Source organism: Somniosus microcephalus, chromosome 27 (assembly GCF_052327205.1).
Source record: "Somniosus microcephalus isolate GS21.2 chromosome 27, FLI_Smic_1.0, whole genome shotgun sequence".
Classification (NCBI taxonomy): Eukaryota; Metazoa; Chordata; class Chondrichthyes; order Squaliformes; family Somniosidae; genus Somniosus; species Somniosus microcephalus.
The window spans coordinates 9,616,372-9,634,817 of NC_141013.1; the positions used below are offsets into that span (position 1 = coordinate 9,616,372).

General features: G+C 45.6%; 1 protein-coding gene across 1 annotated transcript in view; it reads left to right on the forward strand.

Moving 5' to 3' along the window:
- nox5 (NADPH oxidase, EF-hand calcium binding domain 5) overlaps nucleotides 1-14,364 on the forward strand; it is a 77,999-nt gene extending 63,635 nt beyond the window's left edge. Inside the window, exon 16 of the mRNA XM_085968486.1 lies at nucleotides 9,161-14,364. Coding sequence (XP_085824612.1) covers nucleotides 9,161-9,295 — 135 coding nt within the window. The 3' untranslated portion in view covers nucleotides 9,296-14,364. The remainder of the gene's footprint in view (nucleotides 1-9,160) is intronic.
- The last annotated feature ends 4,082 nt before the right edge of the window (nucleotides 14,365-18,446 follow it).

Consider the following 18,446-nt stretch of genomic DNA (forward strand, 5'->3'; position numbering starts at 1 on the left):
TCTCACTTATCATGCTCTCCCCTGCTGTCCATACGCCTCTTTCCTTACCCTCAATTGTTCCCTTATGGTTTTATTCATCCATGGAGTCTCAGTAGTGTTTAGTTTGTTCTTTCCTTTTAGCGGAATATATTTTTCCTGCACTCTGTTGAACATTGTTTTAAATGTTTCCCATTGCTGTTCTACATCGTTGTTTGCCAATATTGTTGCCCATTTTATTTTGCCAAGTTTTATTCTCAGCCCCTCAAAATCAGCTTTTCTCCAATCTGTTAACCTGGTTTTCATCATACTTATGTCCTTCTCAATTATCATCTTAAAGCGTATTATATTATGGTCACTATTGCCTAGGTGTTCACAGTGCGTCTTCCTTGCACTGGGGAGACCAATCACAGATTACTTCAGTCTGCCAATGTGACCCTGAGCTCCCTGTCGCTTGCCACTTTAATTCCATCTCCCACTCTTACCTCTCTGCCTTTGTCCTTTTGCAAAGGGGGTGCCATTCGGGGGAAGGAGAGGTGGGCTGATTTTTGAGGTGGAGACCTTTCTTCAGAACACAGTACTGGTGGAGAAGTCTGCACCCTTGGTGTTGGCCTACTTTTCTTCTCTCTTTGCATCCCAGTAACCCATCCCATTTAATTTCAGATTTGGTCTATAGGTTTTCAAACCCCCTTCTCCTCTTTTCCTCGTTCCCTCCCATTGCCTTAGCTATTGAAACATTCTTTATTTCTCTAATTTCTTTAATGCTACTTTCCATTGTCTGATGTAAAGATCATTTCAGGCATGTAACAATACCTTGTTTTCTTGTTAAGCACCTTACCGGCCTCTCCACTGATACTTCCTCTTGAGTTTCTCCCCCCTCCCCTTCCTCCTCTCCATTGTACTGAATCTGTTAAGGTGCAAGTGAGGAGGATTTGAAGGAGGCCCATATCAAATATGATAACTGACATTCAGCAGAAGGGCATCTTGTAGGGTGGGTCAGTGTCATATTTTACTGACTTGGTCCCAATTCTGCAATCATTTGCCTTGATGTTGGCCTTGGCTCGTGGCTTTGGCCTGCCCACTCTCCCGCAGTAATCTTACCCCCATTTATATAGTGGAATCAGTTCTGTAGGAAGATGAGGCTACCTAAGTTCTGAACTTAGAACCTGTTTGTACTGCAATGCAGATTCAGAGATCAGCGATAACGCCTAAACAATGGTGCATCTGAAAGATTTAAACAGGTACATCTGCTTTAAAGATCTGTTTAAAACATTGCCATTCTGCTGTTGAATGTCCCCCACTGTCAGGAGATGACCTATTCAACAACAACAACTTGCATTTATATAGCGCCTTCAGCAGAGTAAATCGTCCCAAGGCGCTTCACAGGAGCAATCATCAGACAAAATTTGACACCGAGCCACATAAGGAGATATTAGGACAGGTGACCGAAAGCTTGGTCAAAGAGGTAGGTTTTAAAAAGCGTCTTAAAAGAGGAGAGGTTTTCAGACTAACCATGTCAACACTGCAGTACAGGTGACCAGTAATTCCAGCAGCCACCATTTACCTTTACTACTAGCAGTGCTTTGCATCCAGGGGCAGGTATCAAAAATCACCTTGACAGGTGGATTTTCCCCCCCGCTCATGCAGACTTGCACTCCATCTCCTTTACAGTTATAGCTCTGCCTTGAAAGATGGGGCTGTCTCGAAGGACAAGATGTGATGTAATTGGGATAAACTGGCGATCTAACTTACCTGAAAGCACAGCGGTGGGCTGTTACTTCTCGGCTGCCTTTAAAGTTGGATATATTTCTTAGTTGGATATTTTATAGTTGGATATATTTCTTAAGGCTAAAGGGATCAAGGGGTATGGGGAGAAAGCAGGGACAGGGTACTGAACTTGGACGATCAGCCATGATCGCATTGAATGGCGGAGCAGGCTCGAGGGGCCGAATGGCCTACTCCTGCTCCTATCGTCTATGTTTCTATGTTTCTAAAACTGAATGTTGACGTTGGGGAGTTGGGATAATTGGGGCACAGGCCTGCATGTCTCGCCCTATTACAGGCACAACTTGTAACCCTTAACCCTTCATTACAGAAGAGCAATATCAAGGAGCAGGAAGGAAAAAAAGGAAAAAGAAGAGAATACTAATTTAATTATCTAAGCTGGTAATTGTTGCCCGTGGGAATATAATGCTTGTGCCAGCCTTTTTGTATTCAAAAAGCAAAATGTTGAATAGACACATTAAAAATAATTGATAGCACAGACACTTTATGCAGCTTCTTAAATTACATAACAACTGTAAAAAGAGCTTTTAGATTATGACAGAGTGACACATTGATTGCTCTCTTGTTGGAGTTGTGAATCATTGATTTTTATTCTCCCTATCTTCCCTCCGTACTATCGATTTCAGTCAGTCATTATGTGGGTGTGAAATGCGTATCAAAGCCGAGACAGCAATTTAATCTAATGATACATGTTTTACAGTAACAATCACTAATGCATTGCAAAAAAAAAGTTGCATTAAGAGGTATTTTAATAATATGTTGTAAAACCAACTGTCGCTCAACGCAAGCAGCAGTAACCTTGCCTTATTAACCTCCCATGGGGGAGTTTGTGGCATTTGTCTGAGTGCTTTATTTGTAATAATGCGCATTTGGAGGTTTCCTGCACCAGCAAGTAAAATGATTGGTGGCTAAACTCGCTTCCTGTGGGACTGAGGATGAACTGATTAGATTTTCAGTCCATTTTGGTTTAAAGAAACCAAAAATTTTAACTTCAAGCAAGAGTCCTTAATGAACTGAGCCTTTCCCAACGCACTGCACAGTCAAGCTAGAGTTTTATTTAAATTCAGGAGCGGGTGTGGAGTTGATCGAACAGTTGGCTCATTGAGTCACCCGGAGCTCAAATTGAACCTTTGCTGCTGCACTCTCACCTCTGAGCTTTAGTCCCGGGTTTATACACTATATTACATAGAACTACATAGAAAATACAGCACAGAAACAGGCCATTCGGCCCAACTAGTCTGTGCCGGTGTTTCTGCTCCACACCAGCCTCCTCCCACCCCTCTTCACCTCACCCCCTATCAGCATATCCTTCTATTCCTTTCTCCCTCATGTGTTTATCTAGCTTCCATTTAAATGCTTCTCTGATATTAATGTTGATTTGATATGTCTCCACAATCAGGCCAGCCCTAACATTGGGCCCCTTCGATGGACATAGACACAAGGGTCCACATCAACATCTTTTTTCTGTCTCTCCTCCCTACCTCACCTCTTCCTGTATCTTCTGAGCTGCAAGACCAGAGCCACTGATTGACAGTTACTGAAAAGTCAAGTTCCATTTCTGTTTGGATGCTTTGGGGATTGCATTCTGTGTTGCCATCCATTTACAGTGAGGCCCATTGGTTTACAGGCACTGAATCAAGTCAAATTCCTTTCTTATTGCATGGGATTCCAGAATGTTTTTTTCCAATGTTTTGCAAATTGCATTCCAAGCACTTTTAAACCAGTGTCCTTGCCCATGGCCTCTGCTCCACTGCAGTGCTGTCATCTGTTCCTTGGCTCCTGATGTCCTGTCATGGTAACCATTCATATTTAAGGATGCAACATATCAGTAAATGAAGGGGGAACAGATGCTGCAAATGTTCATTTTTAAAATGTATTTTTCTACCATTTATTGGGGGCTAGATGCTAAATGGAGCCCCAGCACTAAGAATGCTGCTTCCGAGCACCGTTCATTGTGAAGATGTTCGAGTTTTTCCAGTAGATGCTAGTTTCAAGTAGCACCTCATTTGTGCACTCGCGCCCTGAGCTCTCCTCCTCGGGCCTGGGTTCGAGGTGCGCACTTGGCAGCAGCTCAGGGTATGGAAATGAGTGTTACAGATCAGATGCTCCTGAAATAGGAACTCCAAGCTGATGTGCTACCAGACCATGACAGCATGTCGGCACTTCAACACACTGTGGCCTAGTTGTTCAGTAAACTGCCCGGTGTGGAGCTGACCTGTGCGGATGAGGAACATCAGAGTTTTATCTCCAGTCTGTGCTGTTAACTGACCTCAGCTAGGACAGTCATTGAGAATGCTACAATTGGCCACAGCACCTCTGAACTAAGCACTCAAAAATCATAGGAACGTAGGCTTGTATTCCTTTGAGTATAGAAGATTAAGGGGTGATCTGATTGAGGTGTTTAAGATGATTTAAAAATTTGATAGGATAGATAGAGAGAAACTATTTCCTCTGGTGGGGGGAGTCCAGAACAAGGGGGCATAGCCTTAAAATTAGAGCCAGGCCGTTCAGGGGTGATGTCAGGAAGCACTTCTTCACACAAAGGGTGGTGGAAATCTGGAACTCTCTTCCCCCAAATAGCTGTTGAGGTTGGGGGGGTCAATTAAAAATGACAAAACTGAGATTGTTAGATTTTTGTTAGGCGTGGGTATTAAGGGTTATGGAGCCAAGGCGTGTAGATGCAGTTAAGATCAGCTATTATCTAATTGAATGGTGGAATAGATTCGAGGGGCTGAATGGCTCACTCCTGTTCCTGTGTTGCGAATTGCTCGATGAAAAAAGACCAAGGTCCAAGGTCCAGCTACTGCAAGCTTCTACCATCTAGGTAGTCGCATGATACAATGATAATGGAGTTGTTGACAAACCAGTCGGGGCTCTCCTCCTGATTGCAGTCTAATGGCTGCTGCTGTATAACGTGTGCATGTGGACATTGGGGGAGGGTAGAATCAGACTTGGCTTTGATGCCTCTGTTAAGTCTGTGTGTTATAATGAGAATTATTACACAGACCACAAGAGTAAATTTTAACAGGTCTTTACTAGTCGAAGGTCAGGGCGGAACTGCCCAATAAATCATTACACAGCACTTATATACCGGTGTGGTCACCACCGGTATTACAGTATACAGCAGCCAAAATAAAGTAGTGCAACCCTTAAAATAGTTCTCTTAAAGGTGGAACGGTTACATACACTACAATCCTCCCTTTTTAGCTTAACAGTATATATTCCCCATTAAACATAACATCATAACATATATACACAACTTCATGTCCAAAACAGTTCACAGATTCAGTCTCTCTGGAGGCTTCCTGACTCGGTCCGGATAACGCCTCGGTGGTGTAGTAGTTTTCGGTGGTGTAGTAGGTTCTCGTTGCTGGGGTGACTCATCTAATAGTCCTTCACTGGACTTAACAGCTTGAACTTTCGTAACTTCAGAACCAGCATTGTTGACTTCTAAAGGCTCGAGTACCTTGGGAAGTTTTTCTGCTTCCAGACTGATTTGGCTCAGTTCGGAGGGACCACGTGCGTGACCTGGTAGGGGTGATAATGGTTCAGATGAGTCATCATCTTCTGCTTCCTCTCTATTGTCTTCTATTTCCTCCCTCACTTCAGTTTTTGCCTCTGCCACCAATTCCCTGAGTGGCTTATTACTGCTGACACTGCTCACAAAAGGGTGCTCTTTCTTCTTAGCTTTCAACTGATCGATGAATTTGACATATTCCCTTTCTTGCTCAGCTTTGATTTGTTTGGCCTCATCGCGCAGACGGTTTGTGTGTTCCTGTTCCATTTTCTCAATCAGCTGCTTCTGCTGTCTTTCCAGATTCTCCCACTCTGTGTCAAAGAACTTTTTCTTTGCATTCATCTCTTGCGCAAAACGGCGAATCATTTGTTCTAATTGCTGTTGTAGTTTGAAATTGAGTTGAGTTCGAGCCCGGTGTTCCTCAGAAATGTGCATGTCTGTAGACTGGACAGACTCAGAATTCTCTGTCAAACTATGTTGTTGTTGTTCAGTGGAATTCTGTTCTGATACTTTGTTCTCTTCTGAAGCATTTATGCACTCCTTCGTTTTTCCATCATTAGTCTGCAAGTCCATTTTAGACTTGTCTTTTGCACAAGGGCTGGTCTTACCATCATCAGTTCCAGAGTCTGAGCTGATTGTCTTCACCGAGTTCTCACTCTCGGCTTTGTCACTGTCACTGCTGCATATGCCCTCATCCAATATTCTGGACAATCGTTCAGGTTTAACATCTTTTTTCCCGGAATCTACCGTTATTGCTTTTAGGGAGTGCCAGTCCATATTTATTTTCCTGATCCACTCCCGTCCCAGAAGTGGTGGACCTCCCTCAGGTAGTACATATATGTCCATTCCTTGGTGTTCTTTGCCCTTGTGTACCACCTTGACTTTTATCTTTCCGATGGGGTATACTTTTTGCCCTGTGTATGTCTGCAATACTATCTCCGTATCCCGTAGGGGAATATGTGTGAATAACCTTTTGTAATCTTGCTTATTCATGACCGTCAACGCCGATCCGGTGTCCAATTCCATCTTCACTTGGACTCCTGCTATCTGAAGTGTGACCCAGATAGTTTGTCAGTCAGCTTCCTTACTCACATTGTGAATTCTCAGACTACCCAGTTCCTTGCTGTTGGAGTCTGAATCCGAATTCTGTTCATCCGAACTCTTCTCAGCCACCTTATGTACCTTTCTGTACTTTTCCTGCGGTGACTTTTTGTTGCTGGTCTTCTTTCCTGACCGGCATACTTTAGCTATGTGACCAAGCTTGCCACATTTTCTACATTCCTGGTTTTTAAACCAGCATTGGTTCTGATCGTGTGTTGTCTTTCCACAACGATAACATTTCGTTGTACCCAAAGCCATTTGATCTACGCTGAGTACCGCTGCCTTCAGCTGCATTTCCGCAGTGCCTCTCGCTGCGGCTTCGTGCGATGCTGCAATAGTGACAGCCTTATCAAGTGTAAGATCATTCTCTTCAAGCAGCCGCTTTTGTGTTCCTTCTTTCGACAATCCACACACGAATTTGTCTCTCAGTGCCTCTGTCAGTCTTTCCCCAAACTGACAGTATTTCGCTAGCTTACGCAGTTCAATTAAATACTCCGCGTTGCTTTCCTCTTTCAGTTGCGTTCTCGCATAAAATTTAAATCGTTCCGCTAACATCAGCGGTGTGGGGTTCAAATGATTTCTCAGGACAGCAACAATATTAGCGAAAGTCTGATCCGCCGGTTTAGCTGGTGATAGAAGATGCTTCAATAGCCCGTATGTCTTCGCACCCATTGAGTTTAGTAAGGTTAGTGCTTTATCTTTATTTGATATTTTATTTGCCTTACGATAAATCTCTATGCGTTCTACATACGTGGCCCAATCTTCCACATCGGGATCGAAATCGTTGATGTTACCACGCTTAGGCATCCTCGCAATCTTCTTGAGAAACAAAAATAAATTTTTCTTTTATTTTTTTTTCTTTCAAAATGGCGGTTTCCCGCGCTTGTCTTCTTCCCCCCGCCTACGAAAATGGCGGCTTCCCGCGTTTGCCTTTCTCCCCCGCTGGCTGTAATGGTGATTGCCGTATTGCTGCGTTCGCCCTCCCCAGCGGTTTTCAAATCGTGCCTCCCAGCCCCTCTTGCAGTCCGGTCCTTTCCCCTGGCTGCGGCTGAGTTCTCCGCGTTTTTTTAAAAATTTTCTCCCGCGCCTTACGCTGACCCAGTCGCTGCGCCTTGCGGCCTCGGTAGCTGCCCGGCCTTTTTCACCGGTCGCGGTCGAGCTCTCTCTCGACGCTGTTGCGTCTCCCAGCCCACTTGCAGCCCAGTCTTTTACACCGGCTGCGTTTGCATTCACCGCGGCTCCCATGCCTTACGCTGCCCCAGTCTCAGCGCCTCTGGCCCCGACTCCTGTCCGGCTCTTTTCCCCGGCCGTGGTCGAGTTCTCCGCCCTTATATCCTCCGTTTTTCCCTCCCCTACTTCACAGCCAACGTGGCCGACTTGCTGCTCGTCGCTGATCGGCTTACCCACCACCGTGATAGAAGGGATGATCACTGCCTGTTGCTGATGGAAGACTTCGTGTCAGGATTCTTCCTTTGCTCTTCAGACCTGCGTCTTTTCTCAGCAGGATGATGAGGGCGGATGCCTCCTCTCAACGCCCGTCAACTGCCTTGGATGTATCTCTGCCGCAGGGTAAGATCGTACTCGTCGCCACTGTTAAGTCTGTGTGTTATAATGAGAATTATTACACAGACCACAAGAGTAAATTTTAACAGGTCTTTACTAGTCAAAGGTCAGGGCGAAACTGCCCAATAAATCATTACACAGCACTTATATACCGGTGTGGTCACCACCGGTATTACAGTATACAGCAGCCAAGATAAAGTAGTGCAACCCTTAAAATAGTTCTCTTAAAGGTGGAAACGGTTACATACACTACAGCCTCGTAGTCAAATAGTTCACTATCTAGATTCATTGGCTGAGGTACTTGTCCTTAGAGAAAGACTTGCATTTATATAGCGCCTGCCAAGACCTCAGGCCACCCCAAGGCGCTTTACAACCAATAAAGTATTTTTGAAGCATAGTTACTGTTGTAACATAGGAAATATGGCAGCCAATTTGCACACAGCAAGCTCCCACAAACAGCAATGAGATAAATCACCAGATAATCTGTTTTTTAAGTGCTGGTTGAGGGATAAATTTTGGTCAAGACACTGGAAGAACTCCCCTGCTCTTCTTCGAAATAGTGCCATGGGATTTTTTATGCCCACCTGAGAGAGCAGACGGAGCCACGATTTAAGGTCTCGTTTGTCAGATGGCACCTCTGATACTGCAGCACTCCCTCAGTATGCCACTAAAGTACCAGCCTAGATTTTATGCTCAAGTCTCTGGAGCGGGACTTGAACCCACAACCTTCTGACTCAGAGGCGAGAGTGCTACCCACTGAGCCACGGCTGACACAAGCCCATTAGTCCAACATAGTTCAGGAGAGGAGCAGAACAAATTGGGGAAAGAACCATTTGAGAAGCAGAATATCACAAAGGATCCCTAGGATATGAAAAAATATCCATTCACCATCAGACTGATAACTTTGCAAGTCAAGTGTCCAGTAAATATTCTCTGCCCCAGAGGGCTGTGGATGCTCAGTCATTGAGTAGATTCAAGGCTGAGATCGATAGATTTTTGGACGGATGGGGAATCAAGGGATATGGGGATCGGGCGGGGAAGTGGAGTTGAGGTTGAAGCTCAGCCATGATCTTATTGAATGGTGGAGCAGGCTCAAGGGGCTGAATGGCCTACTCCTGCTCCTAATTCTTACTTTCTTAGGTTCTAAATGTTATGGTAGTGAGTGGCATAATAACGAATCTCAGCACATTATAATAACTTTTTGTTTTTAACTTCCAGGTTTTTCAAAAAGTTGCCGAAGAAAAGAAGGGAAAGGTCCATGTTTTCTTCTGTGGTTCCCCAGTCCTGGCTAAAACCATCAAGGCTCAGTGTGAGCTTTTTAGCTTCAAGTTCTACAAAGAAAACTTCCAGTGATGTGGTATGATTGAGCATCAAAACGGGTTTTCCTCTGGTACAATGTACAGGTTGCAAAGACACACTGGAACCTCCACCACCCACTGACGTAAGAAAATTACTAGGCACTTGGTCTAAGCGTTAAACAAAGCTTTAATCAACTGTTTTACAACATGGAGGTCTAGTTGTGTCCTTCACTAGTTCCTGTTAAGAATGTCCTGCGCAAGCTGGGCTCGTGCCCGAGTATTTATATTCTCCCTGGACAGTGCCACCCCCAGGCCGCTCAGTATTATTTCATAAGTTTTTCTTTCATGAACGACTGTTTCATGTCACCCACCATCATGGAGAGGATTCACCTGGTGGACAATGGGAATTTGCTGATGATTGAGTGACCCAAATTTGGCCGTGTCGATCTGGTACAGAAACACCCTAGGCACAGGAATGATTAAGAGTAACAAAACCTATATTTAAACTTCCTTTGTCTATGAGGTTGATGAATGTCTGGCAAGAGGAGATTGGCAGGGGCTGTGGGAGGAAGTCTTGTCCAAACTTTTCCTCACACATATTCTGGCCGACAATCAGGAAGGCAGATAATTGTGGATAGTGGAGGTTCCATTCTATTTGTTCCCCCCCGCTGTAACAAAGCCATACAGAATCAAAGACCCCAGGTTTCACCCCCGAAATGCGCTGAGTTAGCGGTCGGCTGCTACAGTTAACCTCAGCCAAGGTTTCTTCGGCAGCACCTCCCAAACCCACGACCTCTACCACCTAGAAGGACAAGGGCAGCAGGCGCATGGGAACACCACCACCTCCAAGTTCCCCTCCAAGTCACACACCAACCTGACTTGGAAATATATCGGCCGTTCCTTCATCGCCACTGGGTCAAAATCCTGGAACTCCCTCCCTAACAGCACTGTGGGGGCACCTCCACCACACGGACTGCAGCGGTTCAAGAAGGCGGCTCACCACCACCTTCTCGAGGGCAATTAGGGATGGGCAATAAATGCTGGCCTTGCCAGTGACGTCCACATCCCATGAATGAATTTTAAAAATCTACTGGGATAGAGAAGATGAAAAACTGGGAAGGATTCCCATTCCCGATTGCTCTGCAGGGAGTCTTGTTGGAAAGTTTGTGCATGTTGGGTTAAGCTGTGATGCCCCTCACAGTCGAATACCTTCCTGACGCTCACGAACTAGGTTCACCCATGAAGAGTGGACACTTGGATAAGGTATCAGAGAGGTGCCAATACCCGTGGAAGTGTACAAAATACCCCAGCACAAGTCAGAAGAGGAAGGGAAAAAAAAGGGTGTCACAAGATTTAAAACATTTTTCTTTTCTTTTTCTATGTTAAGTTCAAATATTTACTGAGATTTTCCTTTTGAAAACCCCAGCTTATTAGCATCCAGTATACTGTATGCGGGTGGAATAATGTCATCAGAAATGTGCATTTTAACAGAGCAAAGCCCAGATGTACGCAATAAGCAATCCCGTTGACGATCTGGGAGCTCATATCACAACCTGTGTGTGCACTTGTCCAATTCATCTGATATGTGTTGGCGTCTACAGAAATAATTGTCATTGCAGCAACACAGCCTGCACACGTCACTGGCTTACCCCTGTTGCTGCATAACGTGTACTTTTAAAAGAGTGATGTAACTTATTCATGTTTCCTTGAGCAGAGGTAACACCTACTAGTGGGTCTTGTAACAGGATGTTAGAAACGATCATGCATAATGAATTCTGCGTCGCCTCGCAATTCTGCTCCAACACTGCAGAATCGGGCACTCATTCATTTCCTGCCTTTTCAATCCACGATAATAAATCTTATTCTGCATTGATGCCTGTGCATTAGCCAGTCCCGTTCCGCCACCAGTGTCATTTAAGCTCTTGTCTTAACAGCAACCACCTGCCCTGTCCTGAACGGGACCGTCTGTCTTTTTTTGGGGGGTGGGTTGCCTTGGTAATTAACACCATTTAACACGAGACGGCAAAAGTTTGGTTTTCCAAAAGCTGTTTGAAAGATGGACGGAGGAAAAAAAAAGAGGGGATCTCATTGAAAGGTATAAAATTCTGACAGGGCTAGACAGATTGGATGCAGGGAGGATGTTTCCCCTGGCTGGGGGGGTCTAGAACGAGGAGTCACAGTCTCAGGATACGGGGTAGGACATTTAGGACTGAGATAAGGAGAAATTTCTTCACTCAGAGGGTGGTGAACTTGTGGAATTCTCTACCCCAGAGGGCTGTGGAGGCCAAATCACTGAATATATTTAAGGAGGAGCTAGATAGACTTCTAGACACAAAAGGCATCAAGGGGTATGGGGAGAGAGCGGGAATATGGTATTGAGATAGAGGATCAGCCATGCTCATATTGAATGGCGGAGCAGGCTCGAAGGGCCGAATGGCCTACTCCTGCTCCTATTTTTCTATGTTTCTATGTTTCTAAAACAATTTGTTTCTTCTTCGCTCCACACACTGCCGGAATGGACCGGGAGATCGACCGCCATCGCAGTGTCGGGAGGCTATGCGTAAGACGTACCCTGTCCTGTCTCGGATTTGACAAACAGTGGACCCCGCCTCCACTAATTGACGCTGGATGTATTTCACTGAGGCGCTCTTCTTTCTCTTCCGTGCCTAGTGGTGCGTGAGGCAAACCCATTTCCCCCACTGCTTTTTACATCCAGCAGATGGTAAGTTAAGAGCAGGTGTAGTCTTCAGGTGAAGTGGGGTTAGAGGCTGGGACGTCCTGTGTGGGACTGCTGCCCACTGGGGTATTATTGGAATCTGTCGCTCACTGGGTGGGGAGTCGCAGGTGGCAAATTGCATCCCAATGCTATTTGGTACAGTGCGATGCAGCCTCCTGGAAGCAGTCGAACAAGTCAAGATTGGAAGGGTAGCGGCTGGGATCGGGATGCGGGGGGTTAGTGGCCAGGATCGTATGGGTAGTGGCCAGGATCGTGGTGGGAGGGGGTCAAGGTCACGATCGGGGGGGGAGCAGTGGCCGGCAGCAGCCCACGTGGTTTGAATGTGGGTTTGAGAGGAGCATTCCTACTGCTCCGGACTCCACATTCAGGTAGGTATATTTTAAACACTTAGCTTGCGGCCTGCAGCGGTCCCTTTAAGGCGGTATGTAGAGATGGTTTTGCTGAACACAACCAGCCTGGCGTGACTGCGTTCAGGGCAACCCAACATTGCAGAAGACGACTTTAAACAGGCGTTGATTTCTGGTGTGTTCCCCGAACGCCTACTTTTTTTGCCTATATCAATATGGCGGTCAGCGCGTTTCCGGCTCATAATGAGCGTGCGCTTTCTGACCGCCATATTGGAGGCTTAGGAGGTCATTCACTGCCCAAAAAACAGGCGCTGCCATGGTCAAATTTCTAGGCCGTCGAGTCCAGTGATGAGGTACAACTATGTCTGAAAGCAGCCTGCCCGAGCTTTTCAATCAGCAGGAAAAATCTCTTCTGCACATACACCAGGCACACGATAAGGTTTAAAACAAAATGGAAGCTAATAAAAAGAATAAAGGAAACTGCGAATGCTGGAAATCTGAAATATAAACAGAAAATGCTGGAAATACACAGCAGGCAAATCAGCATCTGAAAGAGAAAGAAAGAATTGCATTTCTATAGCGCCTTTCACGACCTCAGGATGTCCCGAAGCACTTTACAGCCAATGAAGTACTTTTGAAGTGTAGTCACTGTTGTAATGTGGGAAACGTGGCAGCCAATTTGTGCACAGCAAGCTCCCACAAATAGCAATGTGATAATGACCAGATAATCAGTTTGTTTAGTGATGTTGATTGAAGGATAAATTAGCCCAGGACACCGGGGAGAACTCCCCTGCTCTTCTTCGAATTAGTGCCGCAGGATCTTTTATGTCCACCTGAGAGAAAGCAGACACGGCCTCGGTTTAACGTCTCATCCGAAAGACGGCACCTCCGACAGTGCAGCACTCCCTCAGCACTGCACTGGAGTGTCAGCGTAGATGTGTCCGTGCTCACGTCTCTGGTGCAGGACTTGACCCCACAACCTTGTGACTCAGAGGCGAGAGTGCGAAGATGGGTTAACAATTCGAGCTGAGACTGTCTCGGGTCTGCGACTCGGACGAAGGGTCTGCACCCAAAATGTTAAACTGTCTTTTTGTCACATGCTGGTGGTCTCTATTGTGTCTCTGGCGTTCTGTGTTTTCTACTCTGGAAAACGATCGAGTAGATTCGGATAAACCAAAGAAAAGATTGGGCGAGACAGGAAAACACAAGCTAACCTTTGGAGATAAAATAAAAACATTTCAGAAAGGAGCTCAATTGAACTAAAGTAGAGGAATGGAGGATTAGAGAGAGAAAGTGAGAAAAGGCATTTCAAATAGAAGATGCTGGGGAGAAAGAGTTATTGGAGATTGGAGGAGGAGAGATAATCTGTGACTTGGGCCATAACACCTCCTAAATAGTTCTGACTGGCTTGGCTATGAATCTTACTAGTGGTGAAACGTGACCAGGCCAATGATGACATACAATGATGACCTCCATTCCTTGTGGAGAAGGCTGGTCTGTACAATAATATTGTATAGACGATCGGATGGAAATTCTGATTGGCGATGCTCTCGTACAAATGCTTTGGGTGCATTTACCAAACTCCTATTTTGAAGCAGATGTTGACTGGTAATGTTAAAATGGAGGAGAAAGGAGTTTGGCTTGAGCACATTACGCGTTTGCATAAGAACAGTGCCGAATGCAATTTCTACCCAGTAGCTGCTCATACCAGATTCCGCTGTCCCGCTATTTTAACAAAGGAACCGTCCTCTTTATTGTAAAAACAACATTGGCGTACGGGTTTGTGATGAAATATATTCCATTCATCACTGCCTGTTTTCTGTGTCTTGTAACTGCCTGCTTTCTGTGTCTTTTCCCTTCCCCCAGTCCTCATGTATTATGTATTGGAATGTGCTGGAACTGGTTGTGTGCAGGGCTCCGCCCATACCTGGCTCCTTTGTAATCTAACTTCAGTCAGGCATCAGCCTCCTGAAGGTAGACATCTCTCTATTTTACGTGTTATGTTCTGAGTTAATAAAAGCCTTACTTTTGTTCTGCTAACTTCGAGTCTCGGAATAATTGAGGCACATCAGGGTTATTGAAAATCTTCTTCTTAGGCAGTCCCTAAGGTTGACTTGCTTCCACATTAAAAATGAGTTCTCAGGTGACTGATGAGTCCAATGCGGGACCTACAGTCTCTGTCACAGGTGGGGCAGATGGTGGTTGAAGGGGTGGGTGGGGTGCTTGGGTTGACGTGCGCTCCTTCTGCTGTTTGCACTTGGCTTCCGGCGAAGAGACTCGAGGTGTTCGGCGCCTTCCCGGATGCTTCTCCTCCACTTTGTGCGGTCTTGGGCCAGGGATTCCCAGGTGTCGGTGGGGATGTTACACTTTTCCAAGGCGGCTTTGAGGGTGTCCTTGAAGCGTTTCCTCTGCCCACCTGGGGCCCTCTTGCCGTGTCAGAGCTCTGAGTAGAGCGCCTGTTTTGGGAGTCTCGTATCGGGCATGCGGACGATGTGACCCGTCCATCGGAGTTGATCTAGTGTGGTCAAAGCTTCGATGCTGGGGATGTTGGCCTGAGCGAGAACACTGACGTTGGTGCGCCTATCCTGCCAATGGATTTGCAGGATCTTGCGGAGGCAGCGTTGGTTATTGAAAATAATGAAATGGTGTCAGTCTCAGTCAATTATAAATACTGTGCTGCAGGAGTAATTAAACTCAGGAACAACAACAGAAAACGCTGGCCAGGGCAGCATCCGTGGAGAGAGAAACGGAGTTAACGTTTCAGATCGAAGACCCTTCGTCAGAACTGGAAAAAAAGCAGGAAACAGGATAGATTTTAAAGCAGGTGGGGGCTGGGGAAAGGGGAGGGGATGAAAGAACAAAAGGGAAGGTCAGAGATAGGATAGAAAGCAGGAGAGATTAAGAGACATTGAGAGAGATTTTTTACCTGCACAGGCAATTTTCATTTAGAACCAAGGGTTATACCTTGCATTCTTTTAACCTCCTTCAGCCTCATGACCCAACATCATTTCTATTTTGTCCAGGCTTTTGACCATCACAAGAAAATTTAGACTGATTCTCTTGTGGTATTTGTAGTTCTGACAGCATGAACCAGAGATATCGAGGTTAATATAAAATGAACAAACCAACGCAAGGCCTGAATCCCAACTGACCCCACACATCATGGGGCAGGTGGGCGAGCTACAAGAATCTTGTTTACCTCTCAAAAAAAAAGCTGTGGTCACCTGAGAATGATGTTTAAAATTTTAGTTCTTGGTTCTAAATGCAAATTGCCAGTGCAGGCTAAAAATGACTAGGCATGCTAGAGGAATATTCTGCTGTTAAATGTGACATGGTATGCACCATTTTATTCTAGGGTTGCCTTTCCCATCAGTGGTAGTGCCGCTGCAGTTGTTCCACTTGCTATGTTTTGTATTTGATGGGAAATAAATATCTGTCCCCTAACACAATGAAAAATGGTCTTTCCTACATGCACCAGCGCAGAGTAACCTTGCTTCTGTATCTTTGTCCTTTCACTGTTTCCTGAGGTGAACATCATTAATGGCCCTATGCTGATGCCTGACCTATTGCTCACTCTACTACATCAGGTCCCCATGGTTATAATTACTCTCTGGTCTGAAACCATTCACAAATCTGTGTAACCATTCACGAATCTGCATGTCCTACATTTCGCCTGGAGCTCCTGTTATACAGCGCTTTGCCTCTCCATCTCTTTAGTCCAACAGATATTGAGCTGCTTAACTCAAGGACTAGCTTCTGAGATCTTTTTCTATGGCAACGTAATAGAATATTTGTCCAACACCAGATAAAGGGTTGATTCCGGCAGTTGGGGCAGCAATTGAGTCGGCCCTGCCCTGAAAGAGAAAAGATTCAGCCAGGGTTTGCCCAGAGAGAGGTGAGAATGTGGAACCCGCTCCAGCATGGAGTAGTTGAGGTGGGCGCCGCGGGAACTGGAGTGCATCATCTCCCCGGCCAATGTGATTTTGATTTAGGTCGATGGGCCTTGTTTGACGTTTTATTGAGTTGTAGTTAGGTGGCACACCAAAAGAGAGGAGTAGTTGAGGCAAATAGCGCAGATGCCTTTAAGGGGAAGCTAGCTAAGTACACGAGGGAGAAGGGAATAGAAGGATACGGTGATAGGCTGAGATGAAGTAGGGTGGGAGGAGGCTTGTGTGGAGCACAAACACCGGCATGGACCAGTTGGGCCGAATGGCCTGTTTCTGTGCTGTAAATTCGATGTAATTCTATGTAACAAGTAGCCAACATAACCTTGCTCCAAAGGTTTCTTTGCAAAGAACAAAGACATACTTGAAGTGTAGAGGAGAGCTTGGGCCAGAAGAGGGAAGCACGGTCTTACTGATCACTTGCAATATTTCCAACAACATTCCCTATAACAAGGAGCTGTTCAATCAATTAAATTCAATTCACTGGTACTTTCCTTTTTATTTCCCCTCTCTATCTCCAAAAAATATCGGGGTGATGCAACTTACAGCAGTTTTACTACCCATTCAGTGTGTGTCAGAGACCAGTGATTGTGATGTTGACCGGACCTCGTTGCATGCTCCGCAAATAATTAATGACAGGTATAATAAGTTAGTGCCAAGGAGTAAATGCCCAATTAAATCAATTATTACAACCTGGAGCAAGTTGAAATAAGTTAACCAGCCATTTTGCTCAGTGCTTTTGTGTGAAATGCTGCATTGTTCATCTAAAAACGCATGAACAAATACACGTTAAATGCAGAATAACAACAGAAAACGCCGGAAAAACTCAGCAGGCCAGGGCAGCATCCGTGGAGAGAGAAACGGAGTCAACGTTTCAGGTCGAAGACCCTTCGTCAGAACTGGAAAAAAGCAGGAAGAGGGATAGATTTTAAAGCAAGTGGGGGCTGGGAAAAGGGGGAGGGGATGAAAGAACAAAAGGGAAGGTCAGTGATAGGATAGAAAGCAGGAGCGAGTGAGAGACATTGAGAGACATTAAGAGATAGTCAAGGCGAGAGGAGGTGGTAATAGGACAGGTTAAGGATCAAAGGATGGCTCTAGATGGAGTGTGAATTGCGCTGGCAGAATGAAGGACAGCTGCCACGTGGGAGGGAAAAAAATATATATATGTGTGATAGGGACCAAGGTTATGATCTGAAATTACTGAGCTTCCGTGGAACAATGCAAGAGGCCGAGGACAGTGAGGTCAGAGTGGGAATGGGGCGGTGAATTAAAGTGAGAGGCCACCAGGAGCTCGGGGTCCTCCTTACGGACTGAACGGAGGTGTTCCGCAAAGCGGTCACCCAACGTTAAATGCAGATTGCCCCAGCCAGCTAATTTGTGGACTGGTTTGGTCATCGCTGCTGGACACCTCTGTCAGAAGACTTCCCACCATTGGCCTGAATGTGTAGTTATAATGGCTGGAAGTGGAGCTGATTTTGGCACAAAAACTTCCAGCTCGTGACCCTAGCGACCCTCGGTGTCACCCAATGCTCACGCACAACCACTGAAGCTCCTCAGCGTGTGAGTTGTGTTGATCCAAACCACATCTCGTCCTGAAGGAACGATATCATGGGATGTCACTTTACTATCGCTTTGGTGCGGCAGCTTTGGGTGTGCATCAGCGGGCAAATGTAGCAGTATAACTGGGGAGTCGGGTCTGCTATCCAACTCCCGACCACACTGATGCCAAGAGGTGTGAGGTCACCTCTAGTAGGTAGTCTCACATTGTTGGGCTTCACACCTTTATTCTTAATATGTTTTCGGTGTGGTATAACTCCAGTCCAGTGCGACGCCATTTTTTAAAAAGTGGCCAGGCTGTCCATTGGGCCCCTTGGAACTTTTTGAACCTATCTTTTAATATTAATAGAATGCAGAACCACACCCGTATAACTTTAAACTTGTGTTATAAAAACAGAAAATGCTGGAGATACTCAGCAGGTCAGGCAGCATCTGTGAGGAGAGAAACACAGAGTCAACGTTTCAGGTCGATGACCTTTCGTCAGAACTGGAAAAAAGCAGGAAATGGAACAGATTTTTAAACTTGTGTTGCCCATTAAGCAGAGCTTTACACTTGTGAACAAGCATGTATTGAAGTGCAACTAGCAGTATAACTCAGGTTTGCCAGCTGTTTATTGCTCT